At 40.1% G+C, this 21,717-nt stretch overlaps 1 protein-coding gene and 1 non-coding gene across 7 annotated transcripts in view; one reads left to right on the plus strand and one right to left on the minus strand.

Annotated features, from left to right (window-relative positions):
- MTUS1 (microtubule associated scaffold protein 1) overlaps positions 1–21,717 on the plus strand; it is a 158,005-nt gene that overhangs the window by 99,392 nt on the left and 36,896 nt on the right. The window contains exon 1 of one of the 6 annotated variants that reach the window (XM_060291728.1): positions 5,444–5,897. The exons of the other annotated variants lie outside the window; for them this stretch is intronic. Coding sequence (XP_060147711.1) covers positions 5,777–5,897 — 121 coding nt within the window. The 5' untranslated portion in view covers positions 5,444–5,776. Of the gene's footprint in view, positions 1–5,443; positions 5,898–21,717 lie in introns of those variants that run through there. 6 annotated transcript variants of the gene reach the window in all.
- LOC115841235 (U6atac minor spliceosomal RNA) lies at positions 15,305–15,424 on the minus strand. The gene has a single exon (XR_004034764.1). It is a non-coding gene; the product is annotated as a U6atac minor spliceosomal RNA (small nuclear RNA).

The raw sequence follows: 21,717 nt of genomic DNA on the forward strand, positions 1-21,717 counted from the left end.
GCAAATATATTCCAGACTGAAGTTGTTTTTGTTTGTTTGTTTTTTGTTTTTTCCGGTACACAGGCCTCTCACTGTTGTGGCCTCTCTCGTTGCGAAGCACAGGCTCTGGACGCGCAGGCTCAGCGGCCATGGTTCACGGGCCCAGCCGCTCTGCGGCATGTGGGATCTTCCCGGACCGGGGCACGAACCCGTGTCCCCTGCATCGGCAGGTGGACTCTCAACCACTGCGCCACCAGGGAAGCCCCAGACTGAAGTTTTAAACAAAAATTAGAATGATAAGAGCACTGAGAGTATACACTTGTATAGAAAAGGCCTTTCCACGAATGTCACAATGAAAGAATGGGTAACTAGTTATGACAACAAAAGTTTTAGACCTCCCGTTTGTCAAAAACATTCTAAGCATGGTGATAGATGTTAATTAACTATAACTAGACTTGTTGTGATCATTTCACAATATAGACAAATACAGGCATATGTCAGAGATACTGTGGGTTCAGTTCCAGACCACCACAGTAAAGCGAGTCACATGAATTTTTGGCTTCCCAGTACATATAAAAGTTATGTTTACACTATAGTGTAGTCTGTTAACTGTGCAATAGTAGCATTATGTCTAAAAAAGGTACATATCTTAATTTAAAAATACAAAACAAAAAACAATTACAGTAGTAACAGCAAAGATCACCAGTCACCATAACAAATATAATAATAATGAAAACGTTTGAAATATTGCAAGAATTACCAAAATGTGACATAGACACATGAAGTGACCAAATGCTGTTGGAATAATGGTGACATAGACTTGCTCAACACAAGGTTGCCACAACCTTCAATTTGTAAAAATACAGTATCTATGAAGCGCAATAAAACGAGGTTATGCTTGTATCGAATCCAAAAAAGACAAATACTGTGGAATCTAAAAGATAGAATGAATGAATATAACAAAACAGAAACAGACTCACAGATAACAAACTAGTGGTTACCAGTGGGGAGAGGACAGGGAAGAGGGACAATATCGTAGAAGGGGAGTAAGAGGTACAAACTCTTAGGTATAAAATAAGATACAAGGATGTAATTAACGTACAGCACAGGGAGTATAGCCAATATTTTATAATAATTTTAAGCTTTTTTTTTTTTTTTTTTGTGGTATGCGGGCCTCTCACTGTTGTGGCCTCTCCCGTTGCGGAGCACAGGCTCCGGACGCGCAGGCTCAGCGGCCGTGGCTCACGGGCCCAGCCGCTCCGCGGCACGTGGGATCCTCCCAGACCGGGGCACGAACCCACGTCCCCTGCATCGGCAGGCGGACTCTCAACCACTGCGCCACCAGGGAAGCCCAATATTTTATAATAATTTTAAATGGAGTTTATAAAATATGAAATCATATTTTGTACACTTGAAACTAACGTAACATTGCAAATCAACTATACTTCATTAAAAGGGAAAAGAAAAAAATTAGACACAAAAAAGAAATATGAGGGACTAAGAAACATGAAAAAAGTTTACGAACATCAATTAAAATAACGTGCTGTCAGTTCTTGTCTATTTTTAAGAGTAATACCCACTATTGGTGAATGTGTGAGGACCAGGTGCCTTGTACATGCCACTGAAGGGGTATAAATTACTACAGCCTTTCTGGACAGAGACACTTTGGTGACATATAACAAAAGCCTTCTACCCTGGAATTCCATTTTTCAGAATTGATTCTAGGAAAATAGTTGATTGACTTAGTTATTGCTTTTCAGAAATGTTTAGAAGGGGGAAAATTGCAAACAGTATGAATGGTTTAAACAACAGGTGTTGTTTATATTCACCGACATTTTAATATTTTTGAAGCCATTAAAATAACAACATAGAGGATTATTTAATGCCATGGAAAGATAAATGTGAAATTTATAAGTTTAAGAAAACTGGTTACAGAGCACTGTGATGTACAGATAATTTAACTTTTTTAAAATAATTTTTTAAGTTTGTTTTTATTTTTGGCTGTGTTGGGTCCTCGTTGCTATGTGTGGGCTTTCTGTAGTTGCGGCGAGCAGGGGCTACTCTTCGTTGCGCTGTGCGGGCTTCTCATTGTGGTGGCTTCTCGTTGTGGAGCACGGACTCTAGGCACACGGGTTTCAGTAGTTGTGGCACACGGACTCAGCAGTTGTGGCTTGTGGGCTCTAGAGCACAGGCTCAGTAGTTGTGGCACACGGGCTTAGTTGCTCTGTGACATGTGGGATCTTCCAGGCCAGAGGTCGAACCTGTGTCCCCTGCATTGGCAGGCGGATTCTTAACCACTGTGCCACCAGGGAAGCCCCTAATTTAACTTTTATTTTTTAAAAAATTATACATTGAACATGTTTTTTTTCTTAGTTTTTAAAAACAAACATTGTACATGGATAAAACATTACTGCTCTTATTTTGGGAGACCAAAGAAATAAAAGGCAGTGCCACTGATCTTGAAAAACTTATAATCTTAAGGGTGGGTGGAGGTTGACATTTTTTCTAATTGCTTTATGTGAATTTTTGGACAGTCATTAACGATATAGCTTAGACATTCTTTTCCCTACTAAGGAAGAGGACATTATGGAAATATTGGTCTCTTTTTTTTTTTTTTTTTTTTTTTTGTGGTACGCGGGCCTCTCACTGTTGTGGCCTCATCCGTTACGGAGCACAGGCTCCGGACGCGCAGGCTCAGTGGCCATGGCTCACGGGCCCAGCCGCTCCGCGGCATGATGGGATCTTCCCGGACCGGGGCACGAACCCTTGTCTCCTGCATCGGCAGGCGGACTCTCAACCACTGCGCCTCCAGGGAAGCCCTGGGTACTTCTATATTTAGTATAACTAAAGAAACCACAGTGTGCACACAAGTGGTAACAGCTGATCAAATAAGTAATCAAGGAAACGTTTTGAGCCAGTTTTAAAATCTGTGCTTCCCCAAGCCCCTGAAGTATATATATTATAAAAGTAATTGGAACTATACAATAATTTCTTTTTCGATTATTTAAAAGAGTGCATACATATAAAGTGTTTAGGAGTGTGCTTGGTATGTAGTATATTGTATGAGTTGGCTGTTAAGGCCCCTTTTGCTTTGGTGCACTTGTACTCAACTGCCACCAGGGGACAGACTGTGTTTGGGAAAGAATGGAAACCCAGCTTGAGCTGTTCTTAGTCATTCATCTCAAACATCTTTTTCCGTGTGTGTGTGTGTGTGTGTGTGTGTGTGTGTGTGTGTGTGTGTGTGTGTGTACACTTTGCTGTACAAACAAGAACTACTCCTCTGACTTTTGACTTTTCCTTCTGACTGGCACTGCTTCTCTTTATTCTTGTAGTTCCTTGCTGTGCTGGTTTTTGTTTTGTTTTTTTTTTTCTTTGTTTTTTGCCTTTGAAGGAAGAGTTCCCCAGAGGATGGGAGACACTGCAGGCCACAGCCACACAGGGCCACGTAGGGTCACTCACAGGGAGAAGCAGGGAGCCTTGCTGTGCTGTTTACAAAGATCGTTAGCAACATTACTGTTAACTCTGTGTGGTGTAGCTTAGGGTAGTTCAAGTAGACTTTCTAATGAGTATGAAAAATTGGTGGCATGTTGCTAATTTCTTCTTTTGGGTAGTCTAGGCTAAAGGATTTCCCCGTTAACCAGGATACGTTAGAGTTTACTGTTACTTAACTAACAAAACTAAACAAACAAAAAAACGTAACTAAACAAAACAGAAAACATCCTATAAGGGGTGGTGTCCTATCTTTAATAATATCAGTGTTCAGTCTTCTGTTTATAATTTTAATGCTGTTTTTTGTTTGTTTGTGTTGTGGCCTCTCCCGTTGCGGAGCACAGGCTCCGGACGCGCAGGCTCAGCGGCCATGGCTCACGGGCCCAGCCGCTCCGCAGCATGTGGGATTTTCCCGGACCGGGGCACGAACCCATGTCCCCTGCATCGGCAGGCGGACTCTCAACCACTGCGCCACCAGGGAAGCCCTTTAATGCTGATTTGTATCTTAGTTTTTTAAAAACTTTATGGGGGTATAGTTGTTTTACAGTGTTGTGTTTATCTTAGTTTTTACAAGCTTTTTTTCTTTTCTTGGTGCGGGCGGGGAGGAGTGGTGCTTTATGGCAAATTAATTTGCGGAATCCAGGAAAAAGGTTGCGGTTTAATAATAACAAATTGTGATAGAGTGAAAAGGCACCACCTAAATGTAGCTTTTCTAGACTTCAATTCCTTGATTATTTGTGCTTGCATGGCCGTGGGTGCAATGTTTACAAGACGCCTTGTCTGTGCAGGAACAGGTTGTAATTTTCCCGCACCTAACCCCCCGCAGGTTGTTGGGTTGGTCTCTCGACAACCTCTGAAGTGGCAGGCTGTGGGGCGAGTGAAAAGGGAGAAGGAATTACTCAAAATTTCCTTTCCTGCCTGTCTCCTTCCCTCTTCACACCCTAAATGCTCTACAGAATTTCTTGAAGAGTAACTGCTTCCTGCACATTCTCATAGCATTTAATAGTCATTTATGGTTAACAGTTAACTACATTCATTTCTGTTACTGAGTCTTGGAAATCTTGGAAACACACGTCGATCATTTTTCACACATTGTTTTCTTGTGCTTTTTAAAATTAAAAGAGTTGGACTCTTCCTGGTTTAATAATATTAGCTTTACTTAAGTGAGCATTTTGCAGGTGCAGTTTTCTTATGTCCATGCCTTTATCTTTTCAACCTCTTTTGGTTTTTTTGCCACCATATTTTAATGTGCTTTAACAAAGGACTCTATTCAAACATTTACCAGATCTCAGTTCTTACTGATAAACAATAATCACACCTTCCTGATGTTCCTAGTCTCAAAACATTACTATCTTGTTTTAGGTCACCTGATTTTGTATAATTAGTCAAGCAATAATTGGAGTCCTTAGAATACTCACTAATTTTTATTCCTCTGCAACTATTGTTACATCTGGTAGAGAAATTGCATTAACCCTTTATTGCTGACTCTTAGTGAAGTCCTCAGAATATGAGTGTTAGAGTTGAATTTTAACCTTTTATCAATCCGTCATTAGTATACTATAGTAAAAACATTTTTTTGAAGTATAATTGACCTACAACACTATGTTAGTTCCAGGTGTTACAGTAGGAATTTTATTTAAAATTGTAATTGAGAACATTTATTGCTTGAAGCCGTTAAAATTTTTTTGTCCAGTGTATCAGGTTTATATATAGGTTTACATGTAAAATATCTGAAAAAAATGCCCAGTGCTACTGGGCATATTCACACTAGTAGTGTGAATATAATTACAATTAAAAACATCAGAACACAGATTACTTTAATGAAGTCTTAATTTTTTATAATTACTAAATAAATATTAGACACTCCTCGAAGTAGTTATTTCCCCTTAAGGATTCTCCAACTCATTACAGAACCTGTGACATCATTGGTTGTTATATAAAGTGCCTAAGACCACCCACTTTCTCCTCCCCTTCACCATCTCTGATGAAAACCATAATAAGCCCATAAGCATGTTTGGTGTGATGTCATTCAGAGGCTGCTGACTGCTGGGTTTGCTAGGAGGAGATTTTATTCAGAGGAAGAGCGTTGTTTTGGCAACATCTGGGAGTAGAGACGGAAGCCAGAGCACTTGGATAGCTCTGGGGTTTTTCTTTTGTGCGTGTACGGTGGAGTGACGTCTGGCATGTAGGCACGTTTCCTCTCGCTGTATTTCTTGGCCTCGAAGAAGGGTGCTGAGTTTAAAAAGACAGTATGTGAGAATCCACGGAGCTGGTTCTTCTGTGAAGTCTTTCCACCTGCTCTGAAGACATGTTGTTGTCTCCCAAGTTCTCCCTGTCCACCATTCACGTTCGACTCACTGCCAAAGGATTGCTTCGAAATCTTCGACTCCCTTCAGGATTTAGGAAAAGTACTGTCATTTTCCACACAGGTTTGTCTTGCGCAGATCTCTCTTTACCGTTACACGGGGGGCATCTTGATTAACTTGCAGGTGTTTATCAGAAATTTTCTAAGGGGATAGATAACTGGCGAAAGAAAGCTCTAATGAGAGAACGAGGCATAATTTGTAAAAATAAGCGGTTTTCTCTTATGTTTCAGCGTATGTGTATGGTATTTTTACTGTCTGCAAGCTGATGTGTGCTCGGTTTGTTTGTTGAAAGCAGAACTGTTGCCTGGGTGCGCCCAGCTCTTTGCTCTGACACCAGCCGAATCTGGAAAAATCAACACCTGTTCAATTACATTTTACTTCACATGATTTTGGAAATAGGACACAGGTAAATTAAGACAAACAGTTCTCTTTCCTTTAAAGAAGGAGATGAAATGAGAGGGTTTCTGGAGGTTTTCATTTCGTAGTTCCTCACTGAGATTGGACTAGGCTGGTTTGGTATGCTAAAAGATTTCCACGTTCTAAACATTTCTGAAATAAAACATCGTAATGGCTGTGGAGAGGTAGGAAATGAACCACAAATTAAGTTTTCCAAGCTTCATGGTGGAAACATTTGCAGTCACAAAAGACTGCCTCTGATCTTTAATGCTTGTATCTGCTTTTTATTTTCTGTGCCTGAGATGGAAATAAATGTAGGGTATATTTCAGGCACGTGTAAACCTGTGTGTCCACTTTTAGAGGATTCATTTGCCTACTGTGGCTACCTCTTGTTCATATATAATTGCAACTGTGGGAAATTAAGTTGATTTTATGCTATAAAAACTGGAGTGCTATTATATTGAATTCGGGCTGGTTAGCGGTATCTGTGCTAGAATCATGAGTATGTAAAATAGATGATTTGTTGTTTCCTGTGAATGCCAGCCCTTCTGGGTCTTGTTTTCCGTCTCTGTCCCCAGTGATTTTTTTCAGCTGACTGCTTTCAGTTTTCCCAGGGGCATCTCCCTGCTCTGTGGGATGACTCTTCCTCATGTTTCATAACTCGCCTTGACCTGTCACTGGAGTCTGCCAGCCTTTCCCTCTCGATCTGAGCTGACAACTGAAGGTAAATGGATAAGTCAGGAGGGAAACAGTGGCTCTGTCTCTCCCAGCCTAAATGCCACTGTCACTTTTTCAACCTTAAAGAATAAAAAGGTGAAAAATAAAAATAAAAGGGTGCCCTATATTTGCAATAATTTGTGTAATCTAAAATAGCTCCAAATGGCTTTTAACTTTTTTTGACTTTAAAAATTATATTTCTGTTTTAATCAAAACCAGTAACACATTCAGTTAGATTTTATATTCATATATTTGTTTTCCATTAACAAAAATTTAAAAAATCTTGCAAGACACATAAGTTTTGTTTAAATGGAATAATGGAGAAGCCTCTGGTGGTTCTTGACCCACGGCACTTTAAAATATTCATACAAAGTTATCCAGCATTTAGTCATGGCTTTTAATTGTAACTTAAGAAAAAAAATCAATCCACACTCCAAGTTCAAAAGAGAATCAAACAGTACAGAAGGTTGTACAATTCCAAGTGAGCCTCTTTCTTACCCAGGCCCTGCACCCCTCCACAGATGAAGCACCCTTCCACTCTCATGGGTGCTTGTTGATCCTTCCGGTAATTTTCTAGTCATATATAAGCCTATGCAGGTTCTTTTATATCCCTTTTTGTTTTACAGAACTGGAAGCTTACCATATATACTCTTCTATAGCTTACTTTTAAACATTAATATATCTTCGATTTTCAGGTTAACACACTTATCTACCACATTCTTTTTAGTAGTCTTATAACATCCCGTTGTTGCATGAGCCATGGGTTATTTAACCAGTCTTCCATTAGTAAATGTTTTAGGTTGTTTGTACCATTTTTGTGGAGCAGATAGCTTTCCAAGGCAACTTAAGTAAAAGGCACAAGGCTTTTATTACCAGAGTTTGACTAACTAATAGTGATATTTTGGGTACTCTTTATTTTTTTAATTTACATAAAAATATTTTGAAACATTCATTTGATTGCAGTTGTACTTTTTAGAGCTAGAGTGTACTTAGTGGTGCTCTAGTTTACCTGATTTTACACCAGGAAGTCGGAGGCCCAGAGAAGTGAATTAACTTGCCCAAGGGCACACAGTCAGTGGCAGGGATGGGACTAAAACCTGGGGCCTCTGTTAAGAATTTTTGGGTTTTTTAGATTTTTCCAGCTGTGAATTTTGCTGTAATTCTGTTAGATCTAGTGAATAGCAGTGATGGAAAAAAGTTTTGTGTGGGGGAAGCATTTTAAAATTATGTGAAGAATATAATTCTACTTACCCCAGTAAGAATCTTTTGTGAGTTTATCCATATTACATAACTTGAGGGTCTGAGAAATCTTCCAATAAAATAGATATTGAAGTTATCGCATTTCTTCTTATCCACATGGGCTGTGAGCAGTAGCTTGTGTTTGTATTCTTTTTTTTCGTTTTTATTTTATTTTATTTTATTTTTGCGGTACGCGGGCCCCTCACTGCTGTGGCCTCTCCCGTTGCGGAGCACAGGCTCCGGATGCGCAGCCTCAGTGGCCATGGCTCACGGGCCCAGCCGCTCTGCGGCATGTGGGATCTTCCCGGACCAGGGCACGAACCCGTGTCCCCTGCATCGGCAGGCGGACTCTCAACCACTGCGCCACCAGGGAAGCCCTTGTGTTTGTATTCTTAATAAAAGAAGTGGTGTTGGTGGCTGCAGTGGCAGTGGAGTTGGCCTGGTTACCAAGAGCCCGGGGCTGTGTAGCCTTGGTTCTGCTAGTAACCAAGTCATTGACCTTGATCACATAACCAAACAAGGCTACAAAATGAAAGAATCAGATGAGATGATTTCCAAGGTCTCTTCAACCTCAAATTCTGTGAATTTTCTGGCTACAGATTAAAAAACCCTGGATGTGTTACTGAAAATTCTTCTTATCTAAACTAATTCTCTCCTTATTTCCCAAACTCAGTGAATACTCCTGATTTCTTTCTCTTCACGACACCACTGTTTGCCCCCTATTCTGTCCTCACACCTCAGTACCCTTTGAATTATTGTTCTTCCTCATTTATCCACAATTAATTGGTTGCAAGAATCTAAGACTCTATCCTTTGAAATCACTGTTGTTTTCACCCTCTGCCTGCTGTAGTTCAGGCTTTATTTTTAGATTGAAGAATTTGAAAATGCTCTTCTTAGAGGTAGAAAATGGTCAAATATTGACAGTTGCATATCACCCCATCTAATGCTTTGGGACTTTTTGAAGGATTTTATATTTTTGGTCTTTGCCACCAACCAGTCTTGCCCTTGCTTCCAAACTGACTTTCCCATTGCAGGATTAAGTCATTCGTCTCATAAACAAATATGTATTAGACATGTACTGTGTGGCAGTGCTAGGTGCTGACAATGTAGCCAGGACTGAGCCACACGTGGCCTCCTGCCTTCACACAGCCCACAGTTTTTAAATTTTGGCCGTACCACATGGCTGGTGGGGTCTTAGTTCCCCAACCAGGTACTGAACCTGGGCCACAAGAATGATAGTGCCTAATCCTAGCCCAAGACCACCAGGGAACTCCCCTACGCAGCCCACAGTTTACCAGGGAGACAGGCAGAGAACATGAGGCCGTCGCGGTAGGGCATGGACTAGGTGCTCAGGCAGCGCCCAGCAGGTGAGGCTGACTCTATCCAGGTCCTCCAGGAGCGCCATTTAAGCTGGGACCCTGGGATAGGAGGAAGTGGCCAAGAAACAAAAAGTGTTCCAGGCAGAGAAAACAGCATGTGAAAGCCTGGAGGTGAGGGAGACTTTGGCTCCTTTAAGGAAACGAAAGAATTTTAATATGTCCGAGCATAGAATGTGGAGAGGTACCAGCAATAGGATGGTGGTTATGTGGAACCAGACAGAACGGGCCCTTTGACCGGCCCTCGCACAGGACACTGTGCGCCGTAGTATATTGACAAAGTGTTGTCCCGTCCAGGATGTGATTTCCTCTGTAAATAGGGGCAAGGAAAGAGAGTGGATTTGTCAGGGTTTCGGGTAACGTAGCAGGATGTCAGGCGTGAACGACGATCTCAGCATCAGAAGAGTGCTACATCTTCTAAGAAGTCCAGAAGTGATCTCACTGACTTACCAGAGCTTTCAGTTCGGTCTAGTTCAGAATTCTGCCTCATATTTTGAAACTTATGAGTTTCAATTTTATGAGTCAGTGGAGGGAAGAGAATGTTCCACGTAGAACTATTCCTTGCCTCCAGGTTTATTGGAATTCAGGTTTTCTATGAAGCTGGAGATGAGATACTTGTATTAATTATTATGAAAAGTGCCATTTTGAGCCTCAGAGTTAATATTCTCGTTGATTCAAGTGAAGGCAATTCCCTGCACTAAGAGAATTCTTTTTGCTGAGCTAGTAAGATTAAAAGCAATTACTCTAGCAAAGGAGAGGGGTGTATGTACATATATTTTGAGGAAAGGCAGGAGAAGTATTATTAATAGAACAAAATATTTTCATTTACTTGAAGCTGCACTAAAGAGAACCGTTTTGCCTAGATATTTGGTAAGAGTGAGGCAGAATGCAAATAAGTTTGTTTAATTAGAATGAAAGTCATCAAGTTACGTGCTTGGGTTTGGTATTCATTTTTCAGACTGTCAAGTAGAACTGCTTTTAGCTGCAGTTTAAGATACTTTAAGGAGGAGCTTGTCTCTCTTAGAAAGCAGCAGCTCTGATGTTCAGAGGCTCAGTAATGTCAGGATCAACACCTGTGCTATTTTCTTGGCCTTTTCCTCATGACTGTTGCCTCATGATGTCACAATGCCTACTGCAGGCAGGAAAAACAAGACCCAGGGAAGGGGTGGTGCTTACATCTCATTGGCTAAATCTCAGTCACATGGCTGTTTCTACCTTCAAGGGAAGCTGGGAAATTGAGTGTTCGACTTCTCCATTCGCTGTAGTACATGCAGGTATAAGAGGGAGTAGAGCCCTATTATAGAGGCTGCCACAGAGAAGGCAAAACGGCTATTTCTCAAAAGCTAATACTGGCAGCTTGTAAATAAGGGAAGTATATCAGTTAACAAGTTGAATCTTGCAACAGACCTCATTGTTTCTTCTCTTTTATGATATGAATGTTTTTTGGTAATGATTACCTATTTTGTAAATGTGTCAATTAAACACTTTCAAGTCATTTTGTTGTTTGGACGTAGAGGTTAATATTTGATTTTGATCTCTTGAATTAATTTTTAGTTACAAAATAATGCTTATACTGAGAAAGAATGTTCTCAACCTTATGTGATTTTTATATATTTAAGATGTGTTAACAAGAGATAAATATTAGCAGTGCATTTATGGTGGGGATCCTAGTCATGCATTAAGGTGATGCTAAATAAACCTTAATTTCTCTTATGTTTCTCACATTGCAAAATATAAAAGCCAGTGAAAGCATTTTAGAAAGGTTTCATAAAAAACTATATATATTAGAATTTTTTTGTAAAAAGTTTTAAAATATTCACTCATTTGTAGAATGCAAAAGGCATCAAAAGGACCAAATTCAAGAACACCAGATGAGAGATGTGGCCTTCCACCACCCGTTTGTTATCTCACTGTGAATCCACATTCTTCTTTTTAGCTTCCTTGAAAGCAGTCTTGAAAGTTTCTCTGGTCTCTTGCCACATTGATAAATGTTCACTAAGAACTGGTGTTGTGAATGGCATTATGCTAAAAATGATGATTCTGAGCTCATGTAGCTATGGCAGTCTTACAACTTCAGCTTTGCTATGTCATTAAAACGTGCCCTTTTGGGCTTCCCTGGTGGCGCAGTGGTTGAGAGTCCGCCTGCCGATGCAGGGGACACGGGTTCGTGCCCCGGTCCGGGAAGATCCCACATGCCGCGGAGCGGCTGGGCCTGTGAGCCATGGCCGCTGAGCCTGTGCATCTGGAGCCTGTGCTCTGCAACGGGAGAGGCCACAACAGTGAGAGGCCCACGTACAGCAAAAAAAAAAAAAAAGTGCCCTTTCATAGTTATAGCAGTCTATTTAAGAGAACAGTTATGTGTTAAATGAATTTTCACTCATAATGGATAATATTTTTGATAAGTCTTTAAAAGTTAGGTGTTGAAAGAGAAAGTTAGTATATCTTAATCTCACAAGTTTCAGATAGCTAGTCTTACTGTGCTAAATTGTGTTTTAATGTAGTGTCTATTTTGACACAAACATGGTAAATAAACCATACATTATAGCCTGGAGTTGGATTCAGGATGGGAAGTATAGCAGTGTTTTTCATGAGGAGAAAATGGAGGAATAAGGCAAGTAAAACATATATAGTAAATGCTTATTTAATTAGAACCACTGAAATATTTGGGTTAACTGAGTTTTGGATAGTAGAGAATCACCCTATACATGAAATAGTATAGATTACGATACTTTTTATTAGCTCTAAAGCATGTTTCAGAGCTAAAAGAAGTATTTTATTAATAGTATATGCATATTACTGTTATCTTAGGTAAAAAGATGACAGATGTGGTTTTAAATGTATATAAAATTGAACATCACTTTTCTGTATTTGGCTTAGGTGATACAATAATACTTTGGATTATTTTAGTACATGAGGGTCCTTTATAAAAGGCATCAATTATAAAGCTCTGGGGAAAATTAAGACTCATAGAGCCTTCTTTGGGGTGAGAGACTCGGCTTTTTCCTATTGTTCCCTGGTGGCCTGAGTTTTAGGCATCTCTCACTCAAATTGCTTTTCCTTAACTGGTTAATGTTTTGAGAATGACATTCTCTTTTTATTTATTGTTTGTGTTATGGAAATTCCTAATGTTGAATGTTTTAATTGGCTATTCTCATTTTTGTTTCTACTGTCTATTAAGGATAGTCTATTGTCTTAAATTTGCAATAAGGACATTTTTGACCCGCTTTGGTGCATTTTGGGGACTCCCCGCTCCCCCAGGTCTTTTGTCTCCACATGCCTTGTTTCAGCCATGCTGCTCTGCTTGACAAAGAGCATGTGATTGCACATGGCTGCGATGGTGAGGGACACCACCTGTGGCCCACAGGGCCTGGCCTGGCTGGCACAATGGTGACATCCCCTGAGCTGGCTAGCTCATGGTGGAAAAGTCCAGAAGAAACAGCTTTTAAAATTCTAAAATGGTACATGTGCTTGAAGTAGATATTGCAAGAAGGGCCTTGTAGACTTTTTGTTTTTGTTTTGGAATTGGTTCCTAGTGGTGACAGAATGTTATTCTTGGTACTGTGTTCTTCCACATGGTAAATTAAAAGGGACGTCTTGGTGTATGTCATCATCACTGAAATCAAAAACACTGCTTGGATTTGTGATGCCAGGCATCTTTTTAGGTACCTATTAAATTGGTTAACTCAAAATGATCGTTAAGACAAAAACAAAAATATGTAAGTCCACATGAAGGCCAGCATTTAATATTTTAGGTAACTTGCTTAATAACAAAGGGGAAAAAGCCAGTTCCAGGGCTGCTGTCTTGTGAAACAGCACCTCAGTCACATCAGTGAACTTGGTGGGCATGTGTGTATATATATATATTTTTTTTTTTTTTAATTTTTTGGCTGCATTGGGTCTTCGTTGCTGCACACGGGCTTTCTCTAGTTGCGGCAAGCGGGAGCTACTCTTTGTTGAAGTGCGCAGGCTTCTCATTGCAGTGGCTTCTCTTGTTGCGGAGCATGGGCTCTAGGCACATGGGCTTCAGTAGTTGTGGCTCGTGGGCTCAGTAGTTGTGGCTCGTGGGCTCTAGAGCGCAGGCTCAGTAGTTGTGACGCACAGGCTCAGTTGCTCCGAAGCATGTGGGATCTTCCCGGACCAGGGCTCGAACCTATGTCCCCTGCATTGGCAGGTGGATTCTTAACCACTGTGCCACTGGGGAAGCCCCAGTGGGTATATATTTTATCCCTTATGCTCTGAGAAAAGACTTATCCAATTTGTTCATACACAGTGTGAACAAGTATAACAAAAGCTACTTTTTCCTATTTTAAGTTGAAGTAAAAATTCAGATTTTTTTCTCTACTAAAATAATGAAAGTTTTGCTTGTTAGATGATTAAAATAAAAATATTTTCATTTGACATCTGCAGAATTTTTAATGATACAGGCATGAAATTGCATTACTTGTAAATTTTTTTAGTATGCTCTTTTAGTCCTGAAACAAATCTGTAAACTACTTTTTTTTGCTCTAATCTATTTGTTTTTTATAATTTATTTATTTATCTTTGGCTGCACTGGGTCTTCATTGCTGCACGAGGGCTTTCTGTAGTTGTCGTGAACGGGGGCTACTCTTCGTTGCAGCACACAGGCTTCTCATTGTGGTGGCTTCTCTTGTTGCGGAGCATGGGCTCTAGGCGCGAGGGCTTCAGTAGTTGTGGCGCACGGACTCAGTAGTTGTGGCTCTTGGGCTCTAGAGTGCAGGCTCAGCAGTTGTGGCGCACGGGCTTAGTTGTGGACCGCAGCATGTGGCATCTTCCTGGACCAGGGCTCGAACCCATTTCCCCTGCATTGGCAGGCGGATTCTTAACCATTGCGCCACCAGGGAAGTCCCACAGATCCATAAACTTTTAGCACATTAAGGTAGACTTGTAGATTATTTAGAAAGCCAACAAACTGGCAGATGTTGTACCTTCTTAAAAGTATTTCTGAATGTAATGAATATCTATTAACTTTTCTTTATAGTTAGTAGTCCATTTTAAGAACATAAGAGATCTGCTTTATTCCCTGCCAGCCACATGGAAAACGTCTACGGTCAATTTTGGATTGTTTTGCAGGAAAAATTGTCTAAGCAATAGTTCTCCTGAAATAGGTGTGTTTAATATGAATATGCCTTCTATTCTGTAATCTGCTTTTGAAATTAGGAAAGTAAAACCACTTTATATATAATACAAATCATTGCAGCACTTCCAAAAATCGAATACTGTAAAATTTTAATAGGTGTCTTACAGTACCCCTCCCCAGCCACCTGCAAAAGAATTAGCTTGGGTAATGTTAACAGTCTAAACACTGTGCTTTGCTGAGCTTGAAATGTTCCGTAGTCAGCAAATGACATACCTACCCAGAAAAAGAAAAATATTAGGGCTTCCCTGGTGGCGCAGTGGTTGAGAGTCCGCCTGCTGATGCAGGGGACATGGGTTCGTGCCCCGGTCCAGGAAGATCCCACATGCCGCGGAGCGGCTGGACCCGTGAGCCATGGCCGCTGAGCCTGCACGTCCGGAGCCTGTGCTACGCAACGGGAGAGGCCACAACAGTGAGAGGCCCGCCTACCGCAAAAAAAAAAAAAAAAAAAAAAAAAAAAAATTATATATGGCTCCTAATTATGACTATTAACTTTTCTAGAGCAAACACATAATGAAAGGAACCCTGAAAAGGTTTATATAAATTTAAGCTAATAATTGATAACACGAACATGTTCGTTTGTTTGTTTAAAATGATGGTTGGGTGCCACAAAGTAGTTCTCAGTGCCTTAACTGTGTGCCTGTTGTCAGGCCTGCGGGCCTCTTCCCTCCTTGTCAAGGGGAGTGCTTTCTCCTTTCATACAGCACCGAATAATAATTCAGAAAAAGATCTTGGTAAGATTGTCTAGATTTCCGTGGGGGTGCAGTTCAATTGATCAAGCTGGGAAAGTGTGTTAATAGGCTTATGTTAGGGGCTGCATTCAGGACAATGGGAAATAAAGAGCTGATTTGCTCCCCAGGAAAACGCCCCTGCAGATGATTCAATTTGGAAAGCGTGATGGAGCAGGTGAGGCTAGAATAGAGTCTCCTTGGAGAATAAGGAGCAGAGTGTTAGAGAATGTCAGTGCACTTCGCCACCGGGTCCCACGCCACACGCCCCCTCCCTCTGCCCTCTCTCGCATTCCCACACGCTCATCTGCTCCTCTCTGTGCTATCTCTGAGCTGGAAACGGTGACTTATCCTGGGTTCCTCTTGATCCAACTGGTCCAGAAGTCTTCCTGTTCTGCCTCATAAACACATTCATCATTTCCTGCCTGTTCTCACTGCCCTGACCGCCAGTTCCCCTCCCTGGGCCTCCCTCCTGGCCACTCTCCTCACCAGCTCAGATCTTCTTTCACTGTGTCTGCAGACCCCTGCTTGGCACCATTCTGTGTCTCCTACGAGAGAGAGAAAACCTTGTACGGCACACATGTCTCGCCCCTGTTTATGCTTCCAGCCACATCATCTTACTTTAATTTCAGGAGAGCTTTGCTGTCAGCATTGAATACCAGGACCTCCAGGGCCTCCCATACCTCTATGCCTTGGTGTTTTCTGGCCTTTGCTGTTCATCTGTCTGCCAAACATGTAAATGTCCATCCAAACTCTGTCTCTAGAACCCTTTCTTGACAGCCCCAGATCTAGGTGTTTCTCCACCTGTACTCTCACCACACTGTGTACATAATTCTGTTACCTAATTATCAAATCATACGGCCATTGGTGATGGCCTCTTTCTCTCTCTGCTGCATAAAAAAAGTTCCTTGAGAACAAGAACCAATGTGTTAGAAGCACATCCAGCAGACATTTACTGAGTGTACAGTGGTCATGTGGGTGATCATTTCATAACTGGGCACTCCCTCTTATCAGAACACATATTTCCTAGTAGTTCACGTTTAAGGCGTTCTTGTCATGGAATATCCCAGGGTAAACACCCATAAATACCCATCAAATCCTGAGGAAACACTGACGGAAAGAACTTGTGTAAAGATAGTGTCCCAAGGAAGGGTTTTAGATGTGTAGGTTCAGATTAAGGCAGAAAGACGGGAATCGGTTTTCTGTCCAGGCTGCTGGTTGAGCCCGTTAGCTCATTACTTACATTTTATTAACCCACAAGCATTAGTTTTCAATGCAGTATGTAGTAGAAAGCATATAACAGCCAATGACTGTCACCTTCACAGGTAGGTGAATATGTGAGAGTCGAACGGGAAGAGATTAATACCATAGAAACAAGGTGTCTTCATGCATCCTTGTAGAGCACCACCTTCTTCTACGTGCCTCCACCTTTTGATAAGTGTTTGGCGAGTGAATGAATAATGGGTCAATAGGCACATAGAACACTAGGCAAACATTAGTTACTGAATGCTGTGTATAGTTTTGTGTTTCATTCAGGTTAAGGCAAGCTCTCCTAGTAAGTCTTGTCTCTTACTTGATTTTAATATTCGGAAAGCCAGCGGATTTCCGAATATTAAAGTGGCTTGTTTTGCCTTAGGATGGATGTGTCCTCAGCAGCTAGTAGGTTAGTCCCCGTCTGAATTGTTAAGTCTCTCCCACAAAAATTGTGTTTAGCCTTGAAGTGGGGATCTGTATGCCTGAGTGACTTGAGCCTGAAACATGGGCTTGTTCTTCTTTCCCCAACTATTTTCTTTAAGAGGATGATAAATAACTTCGTTAGGCGAGTTTTAAATTTTATTAAATTGAGGTTTCTGAGTGGAAAGAACAAAGACAGTAAACAGTGTTATCCAGCTATTTTTCAAGTGAGCAGATGTCTTGGATTCAGGACTTTTATTTTCCTGATGGAGGTTTCAGTTTCATTGGAATGAACCTCAGGAAGGTCAGACCAGACATGGCAGTGGTAATTATCTTGTCAACACGCATCTGAATCTATGTAGAAGTTAACATGTAATTTTAAGTTTTCTGAGTAAGTTGATTCTTTGAAATTAGACAGCCTGTTAATAGGTATAATAAAATATTTTATAGTTTTTTTTTTTTTTTTTTTTGCGGTACGCGGGCCTCTCACTGTTGTGGCCTCTCCTGTTGCGGAGCACGGGCTCCGGACACGCAGTCTCAGTGGCCATGGCTCACGGGCCCAGCCACTCCACGGCACATGGGATCTTCCCAGAACGGGGCACGAACCCGTGTCCCCTGCATCGGCAGGCGGACTCCCAACCACTGCGCCACCAGGGAAGCCCCTATTTTATAGTTTTAAATACAGCTGCATTATCAAAACAGTAACATGTTAATAAATGGAACACAAGGGCAAAGTTTGGTTCATATTAAGCTAATTTCCTATAAATAATGAATTTTGTAGAATTTAAGGGAAACTTGTTTTTTTGGCATTATGAGGTACTCTGTTTATGAGCATTAGGGCTTTGAACATCACTGCAGATTTTTGCCTCATCTGTTCTTCCGTTGGGCCAAGAGTGAGGAGGAAGGGAAAGATGCTCAAACTGGGCCATCAGCTACCATGTGGTACAATTTTGTCCTCAGGGAGCACAGTACGTGGAGTGGAAGATTGAGGTCACAGTGTGCTTTTCCAGCTCTAGGTAGAGTGCAGTCTGTTTGCTTATTTGCTCTTAGGTTGAAATTTGAAGACATCTAAACCTATTTTAAGAATTCACGGGCTTCCCTGGTGGCACAGTGGTTGAGAGTCTGCCTGCCGAAGCAGGGGACACGGGTTCCTGCCTCGATCCGGGAAGATCCCACATGCCGTGGAGCATCTGGGCCCATGAGCCATGGCCGTTGAGCCTGCGCGTCCGGAGCCTGTGCTCCACAACGGGAGAGGCCACAACAGTGAGAGGCCCGTGTACCACAAAAAAAAAAAAAAAAAAAAAGAATTCACATTCAACAGAAGCTGTGTTATTTAGACTTCTGTCCAGATTCCGCATGGAAGAAACATGGATTGACGTATGTTTGCTTGATGGTTAAGTGTTAAAGATCGAAGCTCAGAATTCATTGTAACCATCTTTAAAAAATGTTACGTTTTAATTTTGAACAGGTAATGTATTTACCCTGTGGTTAAAAAATATTTAAAAATGCATTAGAACACCTATATCTATCTGGTTCTTATTTCCTTCTCTGAAAAGGTAAACATTGTTTGTACTTTCATATGTATTATACAATAGTTTTGTTATGAATTTATAAGCAAAAAAAATGTGTTTATATTCCCATCTTCTTGACACAATGGGGCACATCATCTACATTGTTCTTCACTATGTTTTTTATTTACCACAGAGAGCTTCCTAGTTCTGTTACAGCTGTGACATTTCACTATATAAGTGTACCATACATTTATTTAACCAGACCTCTACTTATGGACATTTGGGTTGTTTTTTTAATCTTTTCTTTGCAAACAAGTTTGCAATGAAACCCCTTCTGTAGGTGTTATTTTACTCCTGTGTAGGATTCATGATAGAGTAAATTCTTGCTTACCAGCTGTGAGTCCAACAGTTTGTGTGAGGGTGTGTGAGAGAAGGCTTATCACCAAATTTTATGTTCTTAAACATCAATTTGGGTATATGACACTATGCAGACAGACATCATCAGAATTGTTTTAAATGTTTGAATGAGATTCTCCGTGGGTAGCATTGAAAACTGCATCGTGATGTACGTGATGATTTCTGCCGCTTTCTATTACTTCCTGAGGCAGAGCGGTGTTTGAGTTCTAGGTGTGGTGTTTGGGGTTTCCATGGCTGGACACTTAGGAACTGATGCTGATGTGTGAGATTCCCCACTCTTGAAATTCCAGTTCTCCAGCTATTAAGAAAGCCTGAGAGACAAAGAAGGTGGTACCGTCTTGAGTCTTCTTGACACCTTGAGTTTTCCTGAACCAATAGCTTTTTCTCCCCTACTTCTCTAGTTAGATGGAGTTCACACCCTAACACTTAACTGCAAATGATGGTGAAACAGTAACCAGTCAAAGCACAAATGAGAAAGCAGCTAAGAACCAGGAGACATGCATGATTGGAATGCAATCAGACTTGGACAGTTGATGTTTTCCAGGGTGTACCTTAACAAAAAACTGCTTAAGTTCATTCTCGCGTGATCTTAGCAGCGTTCGTAATATAGTATCAGGTCCTAGAGAATTTTCTAAACTTTCAAAAAATAGATATGCCTTGACGCAGTTAACAGTTACAAAATGTGGGGAATAGGACTTTTATAAGCACAAATGCCATTTTGTTACCAAAAGCTAAAGCAACCAAAATGTAATAAAGGAAATGTATAGATACTAACTCACTTGTGGATCTAAGCCATCTGAATTCTCAGCAGCAAACTGGGGAGTAGCTTACACTGTTGCACTGACAGATTTGAAAAAACGAAGTGTTGGTTGGGCCTGGGGGGGACAAGGCATGAAATGGGGGAAGGGGGTCAAAAGGTACAAACTTCTAGTTATAAATAAGTCATGGGGATGTAATGTACAGCATGGTGATTAAAGCTGATAATTCTGTATAGCATATTTCACAGTAGCTAAGAGAGTATATCTTGTTCGCATCACAAGAATAAAATTTTGTAACTGTTATGGTGACAGATGCTAACTAGACTTATTGTGCTCATTTCACAGTATATAAAAATAGTGAATCATGTTGCACACCTGAAACTAATATAATGTTATATGTCAGTTATACTGCAATAAAAACATGTCAAATTACATTTCGGATGGTAAAAAAAAAAGTTTGTCTTGGGAATTTGAAGCCACAATTGCATAAAAAGAGCCTTTAACTAAATTTATTGAAGTAAAATAAAAACCATCATAATGGTTTCAGAGGACTCATTCAACGCTTATTTTCTACAATTTTTATACACTTTTTCAAAAAGTATTGACAGATTCTTAACATTTTGTAAATATATTATTTTAAAATCGACTTTATGTCCATGAAGAAACACTAGAGTTAATCTCTCTAAACCAAGAAAAGATAGAGAGACATCTTTAAAATAACGTTAGAGGTGGAATTAACCATTCAATAAGAAAAGCAGATAAAGGAAGGTATATTATATACATATAATCAAGGAGTTTAGCCAAACAATATTACTAAGCAAATAATTTCCATAGACTTGTAAATTCACAAAGTCTTGATAATCCAGTGAAAAAATTTTAGTTTATAAAGGAACCAAACATAAATACTTAGCTGCTGCCCAACTTTGGCATAAGAGATAATTTGAAGGAAAAAAATTTTGGTGTTACAAAAAGAATACCAGTATTCTGAATGTGAGTGTAAAAAACAATGCTGAATGAGTTAATTTACATTTAATTTAATATATTTCCTTAGAAATAACTTATTAGAACCTGACTAGTTAATACTAAAATTCATCTGAGAGACTAAGTGGGCAAGAAACTTAAAGAATGTCTTCTCCAAAAATGTTAATATAAAAGATTCATTTCTCAGATTTTGTAAATAATTATAACCTGACAGTTTAAAAACTGATATTGTGGTAAATAAGAAAACTGATTAACATAGAAATTCTAGGAAGAGAATGGAAAGTTGTTAAGGATTCAAGAAGTGGTAACTTCAGAGCAATGAATAGTAAATGAACACATATTTCAATAAGTATTGGTAGGACATGTAGCAGTGATAACGGTCAGGAAAGTGAACCTGTATCTACATATGTTGCAGGAAATTCTAGGTGGTCAAAGAGTTAAAAGATGTTTTTTGCTCTTCTGTTTGTATAAAATCATATAAAACACTATATAAAAGGTAGGTATTTATCCGTAAAAATTTATCTGTAAATATCCAATAATATTTATTATTGAAATGAATAGTTAGCAGATAATGGGCTTGGATGAATTAAAGTAACATTTTGTTAAGATTATTGCATAAATGTTTATTTTTAATTATGTAATATATTACATCCCCACCCCATCTCCACTTTCCAGAATGGGTGGGAACAGAAGCCTAGGTTTTGACTTGGAGTCTGTCCTGTAGAAGCTGTCTATGCCCGGGCTAGGCCCTTCGCATCCTTGAACTTCACCTTCCTAATGGAGGGTTACTGGGAGGACCACAGAGAGGGAAAGTGAGAAAACACTATAAACAGTAAAACAGTGTAGTTATTATATGTTATATGACAAATATAATCCCTGGGAACATTCTATTTGTTTATTTGTTATTGTTTGTTTATTATATTTTTTGGCC

This window comes from Globicephala melas, chromosome 21 (assembly GCF_963455315.2).
Source record: "Globicephala melas chromosome 21, mGloMel1.2, whole genome shotgun sequence".
NCBI lineage: Eukaryota > Metazoa > Chordata > Mammalia > Artiodactyla > Delphinidae > Globicephala > Globicephala melas.